The sequence below is a fragment of the Mirounga leonina genome, unplaced genomic scaffold (genome assembly GCF_011800145.1).
Source record: "Mirounga leonina isolate KUSES-001 unplaced genomic scaffold, KU_Mleo_1.0 Mir_91, whole genome shotgun sequence".
Classification (NCBI taxonomy): Eukaryota; Metazoa; Chordata; class Mammalia; order Carnivora; family Phocidae; genus Mirounga; species Mirounga leonina.
In genome coordinates, this window is record NW_023270839.1 from 9,609,196 (window position 1) to 9,631,983 (window position 22,788).

Genomic DNA, 22,788 nt, shown 5'->3' on the forward strand with positions numbered 1-22,788 from the left:
TCTGCCCTGCCTCCACTTACTGTCTTGACCTCATTTCCTGCTACTCACCTTGTTCACTCTGCTCCAGCAACAATGGTCTTTTTGTTTTTCCTTAAACACTGAAGATGTGCCAGCCCCTCAAGGTCTTCGTACTTGTTGCTCCCTCTGCTTCGAAAGCTCTTCCTCAGCTAGAGCTTGTTCCAGCAGTCTCATAATCTTTGTCTTTGCTCAAAGTTTTTCCTGTTTCTAGTGAGGCCTTCCTGACAACCCTACTTAAAATTACACTTCTCCAGCACTTTCTAGCCCCCTTCCCTGTTTTATTTCACTTCTTAGCACTTACCATCTTCTAATCTAATAGTTTTATTTGGTTTGTTGTTTGACTCCTCCCATTAGAATACAAACTCCATGAGACAAGAGATTTTTGTTTTATTCATTGCCATGTAATCTCCCAGTACTTAGAATAGGGTGGATATTCAGTTACCATTTGCTGAATGAATGGATAAATTGATGTGGCGGTAAACCAGAGATAAAGACTATCAAGTAAGAGTTGGGCCAAAAGATAAAAAGAATTAGGATTATATGCACTTGGGAAAAGAGTAAGTTTCTGGTTGCTTACTCTTTTTGGTTAAGTAGAAAGTACTGATAAACACTTTTTTCAAAAAAACAGAACAAAACAAAAAACCGCTTTTTTCATTGACAAAGGATAGACCCATAAATGGGTTGAAAATACACTAAGACATGGACGTTTACAATCACATTTTGGAGTGGAAGATAGAGTGTTTGGGATACAGGTAAAAAGATAAATTCTTCTTGAATATATTTGAGAACAAGAGTGATCTCTGCCTCTCTAGGCTTGGGGAGTTAATTTTATAAATGGGAATCAAGCATGTTATTATGTATTAGCCTCGGGTATTTATTTGTAAGTTTTTTTTAATATTATGGGATGGAATGGATTTTGGAGGGAGGACCTTCTTTAGCACTGTAGACCCAGCTGGTACTGCTTAGTAGGAGACTTCTTTCTTTAGGGAGCTTTGGGCTCTTGGCTGAGGCTTCTCAAGATAGCCTCACAGTTTTGTAAAATCAAGAGACTAAAAGCATGGCTCCTTGAGTCCTAAATGGTGGACTTCTCCTAGCTCAGTCTCTCCCGAGTCTCTTATTGGCAGTACAGGGTCAGTGTGTTCTGCTGATTTCCACGAGTGAAGGCACCGGGGGATTGTCAGGCCCCTGGACAGCATGCAACTGTGTCATATATAGGGCCCCAGGGCAGGCTGATTAAAGGATCTGAGGTAGGCTCCTGTTACAGAAGGCAGTGTGAGGAAGGGAGCCTGTTTTTCAGTTTACCTAGCCATTGGACTAGCTGAACCCCTGGGATCTTTGCTCTGTAGTTTGGATTTCCTCAAATTCATGACTATGAGGGCAGCATCCTGGGAATATTGCCGTAGGACTTCATGAAGATACATGCCACTCAGACTACACGATTAGGAAGAATGAGCAGAGGAGAGGTGAGCACCATGGTCAGTTCCTACTCTGGGACAATTTCCCCACTTGGTGGCACTGTTCCTGAATACCTACTTTTGATTTGCCTGTAAGTCCTGCTCAGGGATGTAGCCTGAAGGAACAGGAATGTTGAAAGAAGTACATTTAGGGTTTCCCCTTTGGTGGTTCTGCTTCTCTGGTATAAGGCCACCGTATCTTCAAAAGCCTTTCGGCTGCAGAAAAAAGAAACCCCAGATTCAGCAAGGAACAGAGATCAGCTCTTCCCCACCTATTGGGGAATTTTAGAGAGGATTTTAGGGAGAAACCAAGAGTATTAGGCTTCTCCATCTCACAGCACAATGAGGGAGGCTGGGAACCCTGATTCCTGTGGCATCTGCTCTGCCATGGAGCATCCTTCCCCAGGGAGGCCTACTCTGTCTACCCTGTCCCTCCTGGATTTGGGGGAGCTAGTTTCCTTTTATGGCTAGAGCAGGGATTGAAAACTCAAAAGCCTGTAAGAACCAGACATCTAATATCAAAGACTAAAGTGGACCAGGTGGGAACTTGTGGCAAACGGAAGAATACGTGCCCTGTCCCATGGAACAGCAACTTAATTCGCTCCAGCTGAGTGTGTCCTGTGGGATGGAGGCCCCAAACTACCAGATGCATGTTAAATATTGGCAGTTAATTTTAAAAATTGTAAATTCTGTACAATCTGAACTAAACTTGTGCAGGTAAGATCCAGTCCAGAGGCCACCAGTGTTCAACCTCTGGTCTAGAGACTCCCTCACCAGAAGTTCTTGACGTGGTCCTGCACATTGATCAAGCTTACTGAGTCATCGGTAGATGCCCACTTGGACCGAAGAGCTCCAGTTCACATCTGCTGAGGAAGGGGGTGCAGAATGACTAGAGGTGGGGCCTCATTTCTCAGGCAGGAGAGGAAATGAATTACTGTTGGTAGTTCCGGGTTTCTTATGGGTGTTGGCCTTGTGCTGTATCTCATGTCCTCATTCCCTTACCTGCCTGCCCACTTACCAGGTTTCTTACAGAATGTGTAGAGCAGCAACAGAAGGATAAGCAACATAGCAATGAGTGCTGCCCACCAAGTGAGAAGGAACACGGTGAGCGAGCAGAGCAGAGAGCCCACGAAGGAGAGCCAGGGCCTGTACCAGTGGAAGGAAAGACACCAGACGTCAGGGGAGAGTGAATGCAGCCTATCTCTTGTCCAAGCCTCAGTACCATCCACTTCTGCACCACAAGGGTGCTCCTCCAACTCTCCCACGTCCTCCCAATCCAGAGGCTGACCCCATGCTAATACATGCCCACACTAACCAGGGAACCACGTAAGGAAGGCGTGGAAACAACCAAAGTTGACAAGGGCATAGGAGCAGAGGAAAAAGTTGGAGATGACGGGGGTCGTGTTCAGATCAGCTTTGGGAGAGATGAAAGGTCAGAAGGTCGGTCTCCAAATGAGTCATGGGTTTGAGGTCTAGAGAGACAAGGACAGCAGATTCTGGCTTCCTTCCCCCATACTCTAAAGCCCTAGAAGTCAGAGGTAGGGCAGTGAGGGGCACTGTAGCCTGGGAAAGGTGATTCATGAAGGCCTGTGTAGGGGTGGAGGAGGAGTGCTCACTGATAAGGATGAAGGAGCAATAAGGAATGTGAGCGGAGGGCCTCACATAGGTTCATGCTTCTTGTCTTAGCTTTTCCCAAAAAAGCCCATGACGGTACAGTTTGTTCTGGCACAGCAACTCTTAAGAGGGCATGGCAATCACTGGGGAACGGTCCCAGGAAGAGGGAGAATGATTGCTCCCTCCTCCTCTCGAGAGGCAGGAGGGAGTGAGGAGCACAGGGGAAAGAGCTGAGGGAGCTTAGGGGTATTAACGGGAAGAATGGATGACAGTAGAATGCAGTGGGACGCCTGGTAATATGGGATGGGAAAACGGGAGGCAGGTGGAAGAGAGAGCCCCTCCCTAAACTTTGCTTGATGTACAGGCAGACTTTGAATTTTGCTATGTGAGCTTGGACTGTCTCTACACCGGCCAACCAGTCATCTCCACCTCCCTACATCATCATCTAACTCCTGGTTGCTGAGACGGAGCCCTCTTGTACTCCTCCTCCTCCAAAAATTATACTCTTAGGATGGCCCTAGACTCTACCTACATTTTCTCCTTTTCCCCTCAAGCCTCTTGGTAAGATACCAACTAACCTGGAAGACTTTGGGGGTTGAAACAAAGCAAGAAAGGGCAGAGGACAGAATGGCACTGAAGATTCTGGGCAGACATCAGGGGGCTAGAGGCAGACACCATGCTCAGTGCATTCCACTCATATTTTTACCTAGCTTTCCCACAAGTTGCTAGACATATTAAATTTTATCTTGTCTTTGCAGGTTTTACCCCACCCATATGAATCCCCTTAGGTCATTATTGGTTTTTGAGCATCTACTCTGTGCCAGGCAATGGGCTAGGTAGGGTTTACCCCTCTCATCTTCCCCTCTGGTTCACTCACCTGGTGGTGATCAGAGAGGGCATATAGGCAGGACCCTTGTTCTGGACAACTGTGGAAATCCTAGCTGTACTGATACTCTGGCCCCAGGCAGCTCCCATTCCGCACACCCACGTCAGTCCTATTTCCTGGATCTTCTCCAATCATACAGGAGCCTGGGAATGAGATTGGGAACACACGTTCCTTCATGGGGAGAGAACCACATCGCAGAGCAGTAGGACTATCTAGGTACCATCAGTGCCAAAGGGCGGAATGGAAGTTTGTATGTAAGATGGGAGTGGCGGGAATACAATTTTTTTTTCAAAAGATTTTAGTTATTTATTTATTTGAGAGAGAGAATGAGAGACAGCACGAGAGGGAAGAGGGTCAGAGGGTCAGAGGGAGAAGCAGGCTGTCCGCTGAGCAGGGAGCCCCACACAGGGCTTGATCCCAGAAGCCTGGGACCATGACCCAACCTGAAGGCAGATGCTCAACCCACTGAGCCACCAGATGCCCCAGGAATACCAGATTTGATAATCAAAGAACACCACACAATTTTTTAGTGAAATGAGGGATGGGGAGAAATGGTGAAGGGAGGTGAGGGGCTACCTGCATGTAAACTACTTCTAATGTGATTGATGAAGTCTCTTGCTCATTTCATCACCTATATCCTCAGCCCTCAGAGAGGCAGAAAGCAGGGTTCCAGGTCATTCTGCACAGAAGGCTGGAGTGGAGGGCCTTACCACTTGTGGCAGAGATCCCCAGGTAGGAAAGCATCCACATGATGGCAAGGATAGCTGTAGCAGGGTCCTGGAAACAAAAGTGGAATCATTAGTGGTGAGAGAGGGGGCAGATGACGAGTATGCTCCATACCTTAGTGTGGTTCTCACTCTGAGGTCTCCAGAGATATTGGTCCTTGTGAGTACCCCAGTGGCTAAGGAGAAGAAGATGGAAAACATACCAAAGAAACTGCCCTCTGGACCTCATCACTGTGGGACCATATTTTCCAAGAAAATTTGTATTTATGTAAAAGAACATAGAGAAAAACTGGGTTTTTGAGGGGGCAATTCCTGGCTTCCCTTCATTCAGCCAAGATCATAACCCCTGTACCCAGTTTACTGTCAGTGACTTAGGTTATGCTGGGACAAATAAGGCAAGATTGTAAACTAGCCAGTCCAGGGACTTGTAGGACTCTGAGTGTTCTGATGGTTAACTTGAAAATGACATACAGAATCAGAAGTCACGGGGTCTTTTCTGGGGAGGCTTGGGCTAATGAGGTACCCTGCTCCAAGGGGAGGTGACATTCTGAGGCATGCATCCCTTTAATACATTTCTCAGCCAGCTTCCCATTGTCTCACCTGGGTACTCAAAGAAGCAAGTGGCTTGTCAGCTGGGGTTTGTGAGGAGGAATGTTCTAGCAGTTAGTTGATAAAAAGAGAGGATCGGGGGGTGCCTAGGTGGCTCAGTCGGTTAAGCATCTGCCTTGCGTTCAGGTCATGATCCCAGAGTCCTGGGACCCAGCAGGAGAGTCTGCTTCTCCCCCTGTTCCTCCCCCTGCCCCTGCTTGTGCTTGTGCACTCTCTCAATCTCAAATAAATAAATAAAATCTTAAAAAAAAAAGAGAGGGGGGATCAGGAAGATCATTTGGAGGAATACCATGGGTGACCAAAAAAAAAAAAAAAAAAAAAGTGAGTGGAAGGGGAGAAAGAACTCCTCCTCCTCACTCTCCTCTCCCATCCTTTAAGTTCCCTTCCCATCAGCCTCTTCCCAGAAAGGAGTCCTTTTCCTTCTTGCCTCAAATTGTAAAGTTTCCCTTCCCTTGCCAGAGGGGTAGATCTCAAGATTGTAAATATCTGGGAGCAGGAAACGGCATTTCTCATCTGGTAGTCTTGTCTAGTGCTCATCCCAGCAGATCCCTAGAATGAGTCCTTATTTTTCCCTTAAAGAGTTGGCATATGGAGTCTGTTCCAGCAAATCTGTCCATTTTCAGGTTGGGTCCCTGAGAACCTGCTCTGCCAGCTACACACACACACACACACACACACACACACAATTCCGCATCTCCCCACATTTGGCCCTTTCCAGATCTGTCCAGCTCTCACGGCCATCCCCTCAGTTACTCTCACCCCCCACCTTGACTCCCTGGCCACTGCCTTGGACCTCCACTCCACACTGGCCATTGCTAAGCACAAAAGGACAATCATGGTCACCATGCCGACCAACCCTAACTTATTTTCCAGATCTATATTAGGTAGGTGCACCCATGCTCCTGGAAGGGCAGAACACAGAGGTAGTGGATTACAGAGACTTTAGTGACTGATTTGATGCCTCCACCTGATTCTTAAAATGACTTGTCCAGGCTGGAGTCACAAAAAGTGCAGGCTGGTGGTCAGCGGACTTGGGAAAAGGGCGTATCAAAGGAGGGGATGAACATTACCAGGAGCAGGTTTGAAAAGATCTCTGTGAAGCCTGCCTTGTGCCTAGCCAGGACTTGTTAGCCAAAGCGAAGATGATCCAGATGGAACTGCCAAGTGCTGGACCCAGGCTTCTTGAAACGGGAAATAGTGCCACTGAGAGGAGAGGAAAAAGGAACCCGTCTGGTGTCACCCCTCCCCCACGTGAACGCCACACTCTCACCCGAGTGTAAGGAACAATCGTGCTTAGATTCCCGGTTAAGTCAGCCTGTTGGGTCAATCTATCCAGCCTGGACCAATCTTTTTTTTTTTTAAGATTTTATTTATTTATTTGACAGAGAGAGAGACAGCGAGAGAGGGAACACAAGCAGAGGGAGTGGGAGAGGGAGAAGCAGGCTTCCCCCTGAGCAGGGAGCCCGATGGGGGCTCAATCCCAGGACCCTGGGATCATGACCTGAGCCAAAGGCAGATGCTTTAACCGACTGAGCCACCCAGGTGCCCCTGGACCAGTCTTTTTATTGGCCAGGGAATCCACCCCAGCAGCCCCCAACCTGTCCTACCTTCCAGGGAGAGGGGAGAAAAGAGGCATTGCTGTCCCAGTCCCTAAATTCCTTCCTCATGAAGATACCTAGAACTGCAGCGAAAACCCCAGATTTAGGGAGTCTCAGAAAGTGGTGTTATCCTGGGTAGAGGGAGCAGCTGTTGGTGTCCTGCCTCAGTGAAAATGTTTATGGCCCCCCAGGACTTTCGTCCCCCCAGCAATGGAGATCACCCCACCTTCCACAGTCCTCATCCCAGAGACCTAGGTGAGGGTTAGACTCACCCCGACTCTCTGAACACACAGGGTTGGGCTTCTCTTTCTCACCACTGACCCCACCCCAGGAGGGAGGAAATACTGAGTTGCGGGGTGGATCACCTGCGGGGTCCTGATCCCTGCCCCTTCACCTTCACCAAAGCCTAGAACTGACCCCAAACACACCCTTCCCTCTTCTGGCCCCATGCTCCTTCTGGTCTGCGCAGACTAGACTGCCTTCCCCTTCCCCCTCCAGACCCATCCGGTGAACACAGCCTTTCTCACCAGGCTCACTCCCCCAGTCGCATCCTCCTTGGCTTCTGAATTTGCCTTGCTCAGCACAAGGATGTGACCTACAGGTGGAAGGGAGGAGGTCATCTCGGGACAAGGCCCGGGGATTGGGTGTCAGAATTTGGGCACCCAGAGCCCAGTCCCCAAGCCCGCCAGCACCGGCTATAATTAGTCAGGTGGGGCCACTGACCTGGTTAAGGGGCAAGTTCTCTCTGCCACACGGTCCGAAGCTGAGAAGGTTCAAGTGAGAGACAGGAGGAACGCTGGTGTCTTCGGAGGGTGACTATCGGGATGGGATGGGGGCAAGCCGGGTGGGATACACTCAGGGTACTGAGTCCGTCCGTACACAGGCACCTTGTATGCTTTGCCGCGCTTCGTGAATCCCAGAGTTGGGCAGTATAGCCTAGCTGCTCGAGCCTTGGGATGGGGGTGGGGAGTGGGGTTTGAAGTAGGGAGAGGGGCTGTCATGTCGCTGGGCTGGAGGCCGGGGTTCCTCCGGCCTCTCTGGGTCCAGCACTGAACCCCTCCTCTCTTCCCTCTGTTCACCTGCGGCAAAACAGCCAACTGGACGATGAGCATCTTGGACTCCGCACATCGTCCCTCCGACCCGGGGAGCGTCTCTCTTCCCGCCCAGAAGGACCACCTTGACCTCCCTTTACCTGACCGGAGAATGCCCTCCTGGCCTCCTTCCCCGGACGAGGATCCCAGTTTGCCCCCCTTTCCTCTGGAAGAGCCTGTCCCCAGGCCTAAGGCCCCAGGGAACCTTCTGTCACCAGCCTTGTCCCTAGAGGAGGAAGAGAATGAAGACGAAGAAGGCGCGGCGGAGCCGGAGGGACTGCGCAGCGAGGAACATCCGAGCCAGTTTTTCGCTGAAGCACAGCGGCTTCGGGAGCAGAGGTTGTTGCTGGACGAAGAGGTGTCAGTTGGGGGGCGAGTATACGGGGTGCATCGGGTAATCTTGGCTGCAATTAGCAGCCTTTTCCGAGACAGGCTGCTGGGCGGCAGAGGTCCACGACCACCCCTCAGCCTCGATGTGGCCGCCGGGGCCTGGGAGGCCGTGCTGACCTTTGCGTATGAGGGGTTGCTGGGCCCTGCCCCGTGGGGAGATGTGCTGGTCGTGGCCGAGGCTCTGGGAGCACCCCGGGTGAAGGCCGCGGCCCAGGGGAGACGCAAGGGGACTGGAAGCGCCAGGGAAGATGAAAAGCAGCCCAGCCCGGCAGAGGAGCTGAGGGAGAACCTGCATAGCATCGAGCTCCTATACAAAGAAGGCGTTGGGTGTGACCTGGAGCTGGAGGCAGGCGGCTGCCGGCTGCGGGGTGAGGACCTGTGGGGCATTACCTTACTGCAGGTGCAAATATGTGTGTGCAGGCTGCAGGTGGTTTGATCCCTACCACAGCGGTTTTGATCCCTGCCGCAGTCAGAATTTCCATGGGGGTGGCCTTTGGTGTCTTTCCAGACCTACTGAGAGTGAGGCATGCGCAGCTGAGTTGTTTTCCTGGGAGCACTGACAGATTTAAGATGACCCTGTGGCTTTCCCTGGGGCCAGTAACAAGGAATTTCCAGCCAGCTGGCTGGTGTTAGGAGTATAGTCTAAGCCAGGAGAACAAGCAGAAAGTGATTGACTCAAACAGGGATTAACCAAAGACCCTTCTTGGCATCTTCTATTTAGGATACAGGAAAGCCAGAGGAATATGGTGGAAAAATTCACTGTGTCCTCTCACCTAAGAATGCTTGACACCATGGTAGATATGAGTCCTACAGCTAACGAACAAGGTCTGGTTTTGTTTTGCCACAATCTTAAGACCACCAGGACATGGCACTTTGAAGTTAACTGTGCTCATCACCAGGAAAACTAACGAGGGTTGAATAAGTTGAGTGTTATTCAGATTCTACTAACTTAGTGAGGTACTGGGGTCCAGGAATTTTTACACACCTCATCTCTTTTCATTCTCACTGTAAACTAGTGAGGTGGGTACCATTATTCCTAGGTGCAGGGGAAGAGCGGTAAACTCAGAGATGTTAACTGGTGAGAACCAGGATATAAGCTGTTATTCACTAGCCCAGTCTGCTTTCACTAGGCCATGCATTCCCTCCTAAGCAACCAAACCAAAGACACAAAGGATCTGACAAATGGGAGTTGGAATGCAGGCACATACAAATTTAAAATTAAAAGGTATTGATTCAGAGATTGTCTACTTCAGCTTGTATACTTTACTGATAAAGAGACCAGACTTTAAGACATGTCCAAAGTCACATAGCTACTGGTCATTAGAATGACTGGAACCCAAAGTGCTTCTGGGACTCCCAGAGGAAAAAGCATCCTGTCTTAGCTTGGACTGCTTTAACAAAACATAGACTGGGTGGTTTCACAACAAATTTATTTCTTACAGTTCTGGAGCCTGGAAGTCCAAGATCAGGGTGCCCCTATGGTCAGGTTCTGGTTAAGGCTCTCTTCCTGGTTTGCAGAGGGCCACCTTCTCACTGTATCCCCACTCGGTGGAGGGAGAGTAATCTCGCTCATGCCTCTTCTTATAAGGGCAGTAATCCCATTCACGAGGGTTCCACTCCCATACCTAATGACCTGCCAAAGACCCCACCTACAAATATCACCACACTGGGGACTATGGCTTTAACGTATGATTTGGGGGGAGGGGAGACATAAACATTCAATCCATAGCAGGTCTCTAAAGTGCTTGTTATCATTTCTGATAGTAGCAGATGGAGGGGGGATTTACAATTTCATAGTTATAAAATTCTCTCTAGGGTTTGGAATTTAAACATACTTATATCCCTGCTTTCATTTCCCTAAGAAACATTCCAACTGAATGGTGGAAACCTGCCCAGTAAAATTCTAGGGAATACTGATGAGTAGGAGGGAGAATACAAGTGGCTGTGACCCATTCCTGGTGGCCCTGAGCTGTAGGTTGGTTGATTATATGGGAACTGAAATGGCTTACCTGCTTTGATGAATGCAGATTTTCTCAGGCAATATGTTTTTGAAAGCCGTCACTGATGATCACTTCCTGGGAAGCACCGAGGCGCTACCGACTGCTTAAAAAGACAATCACCTGTCCTTTGAGAGAGGCCAATGTGCCACAGTTGGTCAGAGCAGCTGGAGGTTCGTAAGCTTCCCCAGGAGTTCGGCCCTGTTAGCTGCCTGAGAGGACTTCCAGCAGCATTTCCCCCTTTTTGGCTATGAAGCACTTCAAACACACAGCAAATTAGAAAATATTAATACGAACACTCAAACACCCATCTCCCAGAGTTAACAGTTAACATTTTTATGATATTTGTTTCGTCTCTTTATTTTAGTTATCACTGAAGTTTAAATCTGTGGCATTTTGCTGACAAATATTTGGGTCTGTGTCTCTTTAAAAGAGGACATTACCATAATACCTTCCTCATGTCTAACAAAAGGAACAATAATTCCTTAGTATTACCTAGTCCACGCTGAAATTTTCCCACTTGGCCAAAAAATGTCTTTTAGCGCTGGTTCATTCAACCCAGGACCCACTCAAGGACTATGCTGTGCTCAGATATATGTCTCTTATGCTTCCTTTACTCTTGTATGGTCCTCTCTCTCCCTTTTTATGACTTGACTTAACTGAAGAAACAAGATTAGTTATCTTAGAATGCTCCATTTTCTAGATGTGTATGTGTTTTCTGTCATTGTTTTAACTTGTTCCCTTAGCCTCTCAATTTCCTATAAATTTGAATTGAGGGCTAAAGGTTCAGTTAGATTTGGGTTAAATATTTTGGTCAGAATACTCCATTCTGGATGCCAAATATCTCAAATTGAGTTGCATTGGGAAGCATATTAGTCTAGGGAGTTAGTAGCATTTGTTAACCTGATATTTTCGGTGTCATGAGGCCATGCAGACAGGAAGGGCACTGATACGAAAGTATGCCCCTTGCAGCCTGACGTCAGTGCCAGTGGGTGGTGAAGATCAGCTCAGACAGCCATGGAATAGAAAATAGATCACTTCCTTTCTCTAGGACTCAGTTTCCTTCTCTTAAAAGGAGTGATTGAACAGGATGATTTTGAAGGCTTCCGGTTTAAAATTCACGACTCCATGAATTCTACTGAGATCAGGGGCGGGGGGGTGGTGCAGAGAAAAGCTGCACATGGGAAATCTTAAGCAGGAAATGGCACTTAGAGGAGGTTAGGTCACAGCCATTCCTGAGTGTGGTACCATTTTCTAAGTAAAACTGGACTAACGGAATGACTGAAGCCAGTGGCTCTTACAGTGGTAAAGGAAAGAACTTTATTTTGTGCACAACAGAGACCTATGTAAGTTGCACATTGGTCTTTGCAGTTTATTTTGTGCCCCCTTTTAACAAATGCTGTCTAGAGCATCTACTCAACTTGATTGATCAAGGCTCTTTTTCCAGTTGACCTGGATCAAAAAAACCGAAGCAATGTTTATCGTGGTGTCTTCAGGCCACTAACATGAGATTCATGCAGGGTGCTTGAAAATGTTAAGATACAAATTTCTAGGGTCTCCATCTAGACCTACTGAGTCAGAATCTCTGGGGGTGGGTCCCTGAATCCTGCATTTTAACAAGCACCCCGTGGTATTCTGTTGCACACCACAGTTCGGCCTGGGGCCTTGGGTGGTGGGCCCAAGTTGGGGGTGTGAAGCTGGGATCGTGCCTGGCAATTTGCAACACTCTGGATTCCCGTCTGCTTCTCCTTCTTGCAGTGCACCGAGCAGCCCTGGCCTGTGGCAGCGAGTTCTTTGGCGCCATGCTCCTGAGTGGGATGAGGGAATCCCAGGGCACAGAGGTGTCTCTGCACACCATCTCTGCCCAGGACCTGAGACTCCTCGTCTCTTTTGCCTACACGGGTGCTGTGCGGGCAGGGTGGCCAGGACTACTGAGAGCTGCCCAGACTGCTGTGCGGTACCAGAGCTCTTCTTGCCTTGCTCTGTGCCAGAGAGCCTTGGCACGGGGCCTCAGCCCTGCACGTTGCCTGGCCCTGTTCCCCATAGCTGAGGCCCCTGGGTTAGAGAGGCTCTGGAGCAAAGCCCGTCACTACCTCCTCACCCACCTGCCTGCCGTGGCTTTGTGCCCCACTTTCCCTTCTTTACCGTCTGCCTGCCTGGCTGAGCTCCTGGAGAGCGATGAACTACACGTGCAAGAGGAGTTTGAGGCCTTCATGGCTGTGTGGCGTTGGTTAGCTGCCAACCCCAAGACCGAGGAGTCAGAGGCCAAGGCCCTGCTTCGACGTGTTCGCTTTGGCCGCATGTCCACCAGGGAGCTGCGGAGGGTACGGGCCGCTGGGCTGCCTCCCCCCCTGCCCCCAGACTTGCTGCATCAGCTCCTGGTAGAAGCTGCCGTTCCGGGTCAAGAGAGGCGGAGGGAGCCTGACCAGGCACTGGTAGTGATTGGCGGGGATGGGCTCCGATCAGACATGGCCAGAAGACAGCCCTCCCGAGGAGTGTGGTGGGCCCGGGCCTTCCGCTGCGGCACGGGACTGGTTCGAACTGTGGAGTGGGGACGGCTCCCTGCCCTGCCTGCCCCGGGGCGCTTCCGGCATGGGGCTGCGAGCCCGGCAGGGAGCCAACTCTACGTGTGTGGGGGACAGGATTTCTACGGCCACGCCAACACCCTGGCTTCGACTCTCAGGTATGGGCCCCACAGAAGAGCAGGCCCCAAGGTGGGCAGCTGAGGGAAATCGTTGGCCCGGCCACCCACAGAGTCCCGGGGTCACTCTTCTCTTCTTTTGTTCCGCTGTGTCCAGGTGGGATCCCGGTCAAGAGGACTGGGAGGAGATGGCACCTTTGTGCCAGGCTCGGAGCTTTTTTCCCCTGCTGGCCCTGGATGGACTACTTTACGCCCTGGGTGGCCGAAATGGTGATGTTGCTCTCAACTCTGTGGAGGCCTATAACCCCGAGCTCAATGTCTGGAGGTGAGCAGGGAAGAGGCTTTCCCTGTTTACATCAGGGAAAGACCAGGGGACTTGGAAAAGAAGTCGAAGAGGACTTTTGCCTGATCACGTGCCCTGTTCTCCCTTAGGCCCGCACCTGCCCTTCCAGCACCACGCTTTGCCCACGCAGCTGCTGTTTTGGAGGGCCGATTGTACGTGAGCGGAGGCTGCAGCGGCGCTGGCCAATACCTGGCCTCGTTGCTGCACTATGACCCCAAGCTTGAGAAGCCAGGGACACTTCTGAGCCCTATGGGGGTACCTCGGGCTGGCCATGTCATGGCTGCTCTGGGTGGCCGGTTGTATGTAGCAGGTGGGCTAGGCGAGACGGGAGACCTACTGAGCCTTGAGGCCTATGAACCGAGGACTGATAGCTGGACTCATCTGGCACCTTTGCCCTCCCCCCATGTGGGGGCTGCAGGTGCTGCGCTGCAGGGGGAGCTACTGGTGCTGGGGGGCTACAGCCACCGTACTTATGCCCTCTCGCACCTCATCCATGCTTACTGTCCTGGCCTGGACCGATGGCTCTGCCTGGGAACTCTGCCCAGGCCTCGGGCTGAGATGCCTGCCTGCATCCTGACGCTGCCCTCTGTGCAGCACGTAGCTTTGGTTCCCACACGGCACCAAGCCAAACCTGCTGGCTGAGTGCGGAGCCGCAGTGGATGGGGGCGGGGGCGGAGGAAGGGATCAGAAACATCATGAGAGAAGGACAGAGATGATGGGGGGAGAAAGAGAAGGTTTTATTCACGATAGCATTTTATTCCAGCGCAGTGTTCTATAACTCACAAACTGCTTTTGTATATATGATCTTCATTGAGCAAAAGGTAGCTCCAGAATTCCTGGAAAAGGCTGCTGGAGAGGGGGAAGCAGCTGAATGCCTGGATAAGGCGAGGAGGCCCAGGAGCCACTCTACAAGGTTTAGGGACCCTGACCCCATTGTTGGTGGGGCAGGCGCATCTGGCTGGGAAGATAGTTAAGAAGGTCCAGTAGTCAATGTGTAGGGGCCATGAGAGGACAGTCAGAAAAATGATGATTCTGACTCATGGATCAAGATGAAAACTGTGGAAAGGCCACCCCTGAAAGAGTTTGAGAAGTGTGGGGGAAAGGACTGTAATTGTCATGCTCTTCCCTTTTTCAGGACTTGCTCCTTTCTACTCTCCAACCCCTGGGACACCTAAGCCCTCTTGGCAATATTCTTTCTCAGGTAACTTGCAGGCTCAGTCCGGCATTTCCTCAGCCCACACACTGCACGCTGCCCCTAAGAGCCTCTTGGCAGAAGTCCTTGTCCCGACCTGGCGCTGCACAGGGGCTTGAGTTGCCCTGGTGAAGAGGCGGGAGTGCTGTGTGTGGGGAGGAGGAGGAAGGCCAGGTGAAGGAGTGAGGCGTCTGTAGTGGGAAAGGGATGGGATGAGGTTTGAGGGGGTGGGGTGGAAGAAGCCAGAAGCCTGACTGGCTTCTTTCCTTCCTTGGGGGTGGGTTCAGGGGTCAGGATTGACAACAGGACAGTTGCTGTGTGAGGTCCTACCTCAGTTGTGAGAGGAGTTGTGAGAGGAGGTGGCAGAGAGAAAAAGTGAGAGGCAGAGAGGACTCAGGAAAGTGTTTTCCCCCTTTTCTTTCCCTTTCCTCTAGAGTTTTTAAGATCCACTTCCCTTTTTTTGGCCAGGAAAAGTTAAGTCAGATGCTTCCTTTCTCCCTTTCTCCACCCTGCTCTTCCTTCCTTTTTCCCCCTTTTTTCTTTTCACTTCTCCCTTCTCCCACAGAGTGATCTATCACCTACTATGTTCCAGGCACTAAATGAGGCCCTAAGGACACAGAGATCAGAGAGCTCCTGACCAGCAGGTAGACTTGTCAGTGGACTTAGGAGTATGGCCACTTATCTCATCCTTCGTATCCCTCGCTCTTAGAGGTATGATAGCCCAGACAATGGAGGAGTGAACTCTGCCCAGGGAAGGCTTCTGCTAAGGAAGTCATCATCAAATGGGTGTAGTTTGAGTTGGACTTTGAAAACCCCTTGGAAACTCACCAGTCAGAGAAGTAGGAAGGCATTCCAGTCAGAGAAAAGAAGCAAGTGGGACATGTAGTGCCCTGTGTCTCTCTAGCAAAGGAGAAGTCAGTATTCCAGAGGGTTCTTCGGAGGCTTCTGCTGCTGTTGCCAGCCCACCCTCTTCTCTGGAGCTTTTCTGAAGACCGTAGCTTTCACTTAATTGTATATTCCCTCCATTCACAACTCCCCTAAGTCTTTCCTGTCTGGTATTTCCATTTCTGACCCCTGAGCAGCTCAGGGCAAAGAAGGGCCAATTCTTTGTGTAGGTCAGTTATCTATTACCATTGTTTATTAAGATTCTCATGCTCCTAAGGGTGAGATAAAGGAGCCTCTCTTGTACATTTCTTCATCCTGGCCTGGAGGCGCTTGACATACTTTTGTTTATATTTTTGAGATTTCATTATTAAGGTTTTTTTTCCTCCTATATCTCTGTTTTGGAGCGTAGATGAATATGAGGAGGGATAAGTAGGATATATATGAGAAAAGGGAAGAAAGATTGAAGAAACCAGAGAAGAAGGAAATTGAAGGTCCCGAGGAACTATGAGGATTGAGTCTTTAGGATGAACTTCTGTGAACATGTTCTTTGCGGTTTGTAGGCAAAGACAGGCTTAAATAAATGTTTCATCATTATCGAATGATTCTTGTATGAGTTTCTTTATTATAAAAAGCATGTAAAAGTCCCCTGTAATTTGGCTCCTATCTCCACCACACTATTGAAACTACCCTCCCTCATTGTCACCATGACCTACTTCTCACCAAATAATCTAAGGCTATCCTCACTCTTCTTCATCTTTCTGCAGGATTGACTGGCTTAAAATTGGCTCTTATCCTAAATATTTCTCCTCCCCTGGTTCCAGAGAATGCATTCTCCTGGGCCTTCTCTTATTTCTCCAATCCAAAGAGGTGGCAGAGGGGGTGCCTGGCTTGCTCAGTCAGAGGAACATGTGACTCTTGATCTCGGGGTTGTAAGTTCAAGCCCCATGTTGGGTGTAGAGATTACTTAAATGAATAAATACATAAATAAACTTAAAAAAAATTTTTTTTTAAAAAAAAACCCCAAAGAGGTGGCAGAAAGCTATATTGTCCAAAAGGGCATGACTCCATCCCAGGTGGAGCTGACAGCCAAAGGTCCAAAAGTATGCAGATAAGAGTAGTTAATTACAGAAGTCTCTAGCTTTCATTATTTAGGGTTTTTGTTTGTTTGTTTGTTTTTAAATGTAGGCATCACACCCAGAGTAGAGCCCAATGCAGGGTTGAACTCATGACCCTCAGATCAGGAGTATGTGGCACAGTCTGGATAAGGAAGAGGAAAACTTTTTATGAAAGCAGTTTCCAGGTGACATATCTTTACACGAGGACCAAGAGGCTGGCTTGGACAAGCATCACAGTTTAGGCCTATAGGCAGGAAAGTCTTAACTACTCTTTCAGGGCCATAGACTACATTCCAAATCCTGGCTAACCTCTGGGATCAAGGGGCTTTATGTGGAAGAGTATGAATTTATCACAGTTCATGGTAATACAGGACAAAAAAATACACACACACACACACATATATATATATGCAGGGATGTATGTGTATGTCACTAGCAGTGAGATTATAGTCTTTTTTTCTCTAAGAGATAGGATGTTCATGATATTATTGTTATAGCTGATAATTTAAGATGTAATCATCTGTATTTCTGATTAGAATAATGAAAAAAAGGGCAGCTTGAAAGTGTACTGAATTAGGGTGGCTCAGTTGGTTAAGCGACTGCCTTCGGCTCAGGTCATGATCCTGGAGTCCCGGGATCGAGTCCCGCATCGGGCTCCCTGCTCGGCAGGGAGTCTGCTTCTCCCTCTGACCCTCCCCCCTCTTGTGCTCTCTCTCTTTCTCTCTCTCTCAAATAAATAAATAAAATCTTAAAAAAAAAGTGTACTGAATTAGAATCAGTCACTTGGGTTCGAGCCCCAGATCAATTGCTCCTTTGGTAATTGTAAGTCCCTTAATCACTTTGAATGCTAGTATCTTAGTCCATAAACTAGGGATCATACCTGTACCATAAACATCATAGTGCTAGTGGAATCGTGAGCTCCAGAGCTTGGGATAGTCTTAAGGACCTCTAGGCAAATCTGGAAAAGTATGCCCTGGTAGTCTGTAAACCAAGTTCCAAGGCCACATCCTTTTTGATCAGTGAACTAGATGATGTCAAACAAGATAATGTGCTGTACAGTCCCCTGGGACCATGAGTGCCACACACAGGGTTACGAGGTATATCCCCAGCTACTCTGGCTTAAAATTGCTCCTAAGATAGCGCTGTGGGTTCATCTGGACTCTAGCTAGGGCCAAGGCATTTAGAGGGTTAGGGTCTCCTAGCTATATACCAGCTTGAGTAATCATCGGATAGGCAATGTGAACCCCAATGCATACTTTTCAAGCAAACTGTCACCGATGAAAGCCAACTCTCTCATAACAAAGTAAAAACTGCTTGTCTTATAGTGCTTGCTATGTACCAGGCAGTGTATTAAATGCTTTACATACATTATCTTTTAAATGTCAATACGACCCATAAAAAGTGGATGCTATTATTATCCCCTTTTTACAGATTAAAAAACTGAAGCTTAGAGGAGTGAATTTATTTACCTAAGGTTACATAGTTTGTAAATGTTGAGTGTATATTCAAACTCAAGTAGAAGGATTTCAAGCCCACTGTCTTTCTTTTTTTTTTTAAGATTTTATTTATTTATTTGAGAGAGAGAGAGAAAGAATGAGTGGGGTGGGGAGGGGCAGAGGGAGAAAGAGAAGCAGACTCCCTGATGACACGGGTCTCCATCCCAGGACCCCGGGATCATGACCTGAGCCCAAGGTAGACGCTTAACTGACTGAGCCCCTCAGGCGCCCCTGAGCCTGCTTTCTTTGTTATGCTACCTCTCCAGTGTAGATCCACCTCCACAGAGTGGTACATTTTATTCATGAAACTCATCATTGGAATCTACAAATGGGAGCAATCAAGGGGTATAAATGGCATTGGAGGCTTAGAGACATAGTCCTGAGGAGTCTGATATACAACTGCTGTAACACATACTAGTTGTGAATTTCAAAGAAGCTCAGCCAGAGCAAGGGGCTCTTCCTCCCAGTAGTTTGTTTTATTTGCCAGGATATGTTGAGCCAGGTATTGTTATGAGTACAATATATCAGGTGAAACTTTTCAAATAAAGGATCTTGACTGGCCCCTTTACCTTATCAGCATCATCTGGACTTATTGCAGACTCAGAGACCAGTCTCTTACTCAGTTCAGGGTTTATGAGATTATTTACCTTATTTTCTTCTGCAGCCTAGGTCACACAGCTCATCAATAGCAGAGCAGAATTTAGACACAGATCTGTTGGACTCCAGAGTGCACATTTAGTTACTATACTATACCATCTCCACCCCCATCTTAGATTACTCTAACATGGTGGCCAAGTATTCCACTCTTCCTGGGACTATCCTAATTCCCATGTTTGATTTCATTATTCCTACAAGCCATTAGAAGATTCCCCCAAGTCCACTATTTTTACATCCAAAGTTTACTTTGAAATGCCCCATCCACCCAGAAGCAGCACTCAAGTCCTATGTGAGATCAGGTGTCCCGATCATGTTTTTAATATGATTACTTTTTTGACATGAGTCTTTACGCCTCAGGCAGGTCCCATCTTCCAAGACTTATGGACTGCTGACATACTCTTTTAATGTGTTCATGAAAAGGGCCTCCAGGGACACATGGGTGGCTCAGTCAGTTAAGCGTCTGCCTTCGGCTCAGGTCATGATCTTAGGGGCATGGGATCGAGGCCTACATCAGGCTCTCTGTTCAGCGGGGAGTCTGCTTCTCCCTCTCCCTCTGCCCCTCCCCTTGCTCATGTTCTCTCTCTCTCTCAAATAAATAAATAAATAAAACCTAAAAAAGAAAAAGAAAAAAGCCTCCAGGGCAATGGTTCATTTTAACAGTGGTCTTCTGTAGGCAATAATGCTAAAGACATGTCAAAGGGAGCAGATTACTGTGGCCAAGGTCTGGACTGGAAATCAAGGTACTTGTGTTCTAGTCCTAGCCCTTTCTCTGACTGACCATTTCAACCTGGGCAAGTCATTTGAACACTTTGGACTGTCAAGTGAGAAATTAATGAGTAGTTAGGAAAGTGATAACAGCTGTTTTTCTCCAACTGCTAAAATGAGGCTAGCAAGCTATAGGCAAGATTGTCCAGCCCTGTTTACAGCCTCCAGGATAGCTGATCCACAGCATGGACTCCTCTTCTCAGGCCCTCACAAGGAGCAGTGTTATGGGATGCAATGCTAAGTGCTAGAGTACCTGGCCATAGTAACTTCTGTAGTGAATTTGGGTAAGTTTTTGTTAGGGCTGCATATCTAGAATGTGGCCACCCAAAATGGTCTCTAACCACTTGTGTAGTCTGTTCAAACACATGTTTGCTAATATGCACAGAGCAGGTGTTGAAGTTACCTATTAAGTGAGTTTTAGACAGCAGGGATTATTTAGTGCTAATACTTGTTAACAAATATCCCAAGACGTTATGAAAGTTGATATTATATTTTTATGCAAAAGGCAGAAGAAGGTGGAACAATATATTAAATCTGTTCACTGTCTTCTGTCAAGACCTCTTCCCAATACTTCTCTGTAGGCTGAGAAACAGGTCCACTTCCCTGACCACAGTGACTAGACAAATACTAGGGCACAAGGGTGGGAAGGAGTGCTGAATCTGATAGATCACCACAGTGTCTCCTTGGATTTGTTGACTACAACTCTGGGGCTGTACAGCTATTAGGGAAACATGACTTCACTGCCTACATCCGAGAGGTTGGTTTGGATGCTGATTAATTTGATGTCAATGAATAAATATTTGTTGGATGAATGTTAATGTTAACAAGCCAGAGACCAAATGCAGGGTTGTTTTGAGTTAGAGGAGTCAGAAGGAAGAATGCCCTAAAGTTCTTGCCACCTGCTGATGTGGCTTTCAGATGTCCCAGAAGGGCTGCTTAGGGCTGTCAGGTGTTACCGAATAAGTGCTTGTCCATGTATCACAACTTGTATGATGTTTCGAAGTTGGCAGTAGTTAGACTGAACAGAAACATAAGCTGTAAATCTAAAGGTACTTATTCACAAAAGAGAACAAATCCATTGAAACCAGTGGCCTTTACGTTCCCCAGGCTTTCACTCCTCTCAGCTTCTTATTGGAGGAGTCCCGCCCTTCCCAGTTCAAAGTCCTATCCCTCCAGGAAGTTACTCAAACTCCCTACCCCACATAATCCTGTAGTTTGTTCCCTAGTGGAATATAGCATGTCTCATAATCCCGCCTATTATTTTTGTGACTTCTGCATGTGTCTCCTTCTTGAGATCGTGAAACCTTGAGAAGAATGCATGTTTTATACATTTTACAGGCTATCATTTGCACTTGGTAGATGCTTAACAGATTAAACAATATTTTAATTGAAGTGTAGTTGACATATAATATTATAGCGAACAGGTGTTTGTCGAATCAAAATGGGAGGACAAGAAGTGTGCAATAAAACAGATGAGAAGAGATGAATAATTTTCATAGGTGGTAGGGCCCTTAATAAAGGGGCTTCAAAGAGCTGAGAGGATGGCAGAAAGGAATCAGCCTGGACACTATAATCTGAAGAAAGGTTGCTTCAACCGAAGAGAGTGGCTAATTTAGAAAAGCAGGCCTCAAAGGAACAAATATTGGCAATGTGCATTTACAACTGTCCACTGGAGAGAAAAACTAAATTTGGACTTTGTAAACTTTTTGCCAGTCGAGAGATTTTCTCTGTTACAAGGCAGAGATAGTTTATCTGGCTATCTCAAAATCCAGCTGAAATATCTCTTAGGGATTGGTCAGTGGCTCTCTAACTGGGACAGAATCAAATTGGGCCCAATAAATATAAAGTATGTATATGAAATTCAGGTGTGGCAGGGGCTTTCCTTATTAAACTGCAGTGGAGTAGGAAGTTACTCTCTCTCCATCTGGGGAATCACTCTAGACCAGTGGTTTTCAAAATGTGGTCCCAGGATCAGAGATCAGAATCAACATTACCTGAGCAATACTTGTTAGAAATGCAAATTCTTTGGTCCTATCCTAGATCTACTGAATGAGAAATTTTCAAGGGGTGTGGAGGGTGGTGAGCAGCAACCCCAGTTTTAACCAGGGGTTATTAAACTTCAGCATATATCAAAATCACCTGAAAAGCCTGTTAAAACACCAGTTGCAAGACCTTGCCCCCAGTGTTTGGAAATGGAGACTCCAGGGCCCATTCCACTTGTCAAGATTAGTGCTTCTCAATGTTTAATGTGAGTGGGAATAATCTGGGAATCTTGTTAAATTATAGTTTGTGATTCATAGGTCAGGGGTGGAGGCTGAGAGTCTGTGTTTCTAACAAGGTGATGCAGATGATGGTGGTCCACAGCCCATAGTTTCATTAGCAAGACCCTGGCGCAGAGGTTCCCAAACTTGTCTGCACATTAGTATCATCTAGGGAGCTTTAAAAATTACTGGGGTCCGGGTCCTACTCTGGAGACTGATTTAATTGGTCTGCGGTGTGGCCTGGGTTATGGAATTAAAAAAAAAAGATTTTATTTATTTATTTACTTATTTATTTGAGAGAGAGAGAGAAGGAGAGACAGCATGAGTGTGGGGTGGGGAAGAGTAGAGGGAGGGAGAGAGAGAATCTCAAGTAGACTCCCTGCTGAGAGCAGAGCCTGCCACTGGGTTGGATCTCATAACCCTGAGATCATGACCTGAGCCAAAACCAAGAGTTGGAGGCTTAACCAACTGAGCCACCCAGGTGCCCCCGGGGTTATGGAATTTTTAAAATATCTCCAGTGGTTCCAGTGTTAGGCTTTGCCGGCCTTGAATTTCTTTGTTGCTACAGCTAACTGGAAAGTAAACTCTAGATCTTCCTAGTAAATCAGGAAATGGGGGTCCCTGTTGCTATTCTTCCTGCATCATTAGTGTTCTCTGATCTGAGGCTTCAATGCTCACTGGATTAAGTTGGAAGGGCTTGCATATCCTATTCTTTCACTGGTAGGGCAGATAGTTCCCACAGAGAGCTACAGACGAGGAGGCCTTGAGGTGGGACAATTATCTAAGGTATCCCCCTTGTTCCAAGGGGAGGAAGCCTTGGAGATTTAGGCCTTCAGAAGGAAGTCATATGTGCAATCCACTCTTTTCCTCTCTTAAATATGTCACCATTCCAGTCTCCTTGCAGGACCTCTTCTTTCCTGTTTCCTGTTTTTTTGTTTGTTTTGTCTTTTTTTAGAGAGAGAGAGAGAGCTTGGGCATAAGGAGGGCGGGGACGGGCAGAGAGAAAATGTTAAGCAGGCTCAATGCCCAGTATAGACCCCGACCCAGGGCT

General features: G+C 47.8%; 1 protein-coding gene across 2 annotated transcripts; it reads left to right on the forward strand.

The window, feature by feature from the left end:
* The first annotated feature begins 7,605 nt into the window (after positions 1–7,605).
* On the forward strand, positions 7,606–15,299 carry KLHL33 (kelch like family member 33). 2 transcript variants are annotated; one of them, XM_034993925.1, is made up of 5 exons: positions 7,606–7,716; positions 7,998–8,753; positions 12,141–13,065; positions 13,181–13,348; positions 13,456–15,299. In XM_034993925.1, exons 2-5 carry the CDS (start codon positions 8,009–8,011, stop codon positions 14,006–14,008), a joined length of 2,391 nt encoding a protein of 796 aa, XP_034849816.1. In that variant the 5' UTR covers positions 7,606–7,716; positions 7,998–8,008; the 3' UTR covers positions 14,009–15,299. The 2 variants fall into 2 exon arrangements, with proteins under 2 accessions (XP_034849816.1, XP_034849817.1); XM_034993926.1 differs by lacking the exon at positions 7,606–7,716 and having other exon boundaries at positions 8,140–8,334.
* The last annotated feature ends 7,489 nt before the right edge of the window (positions 15,300–22,788 follow it).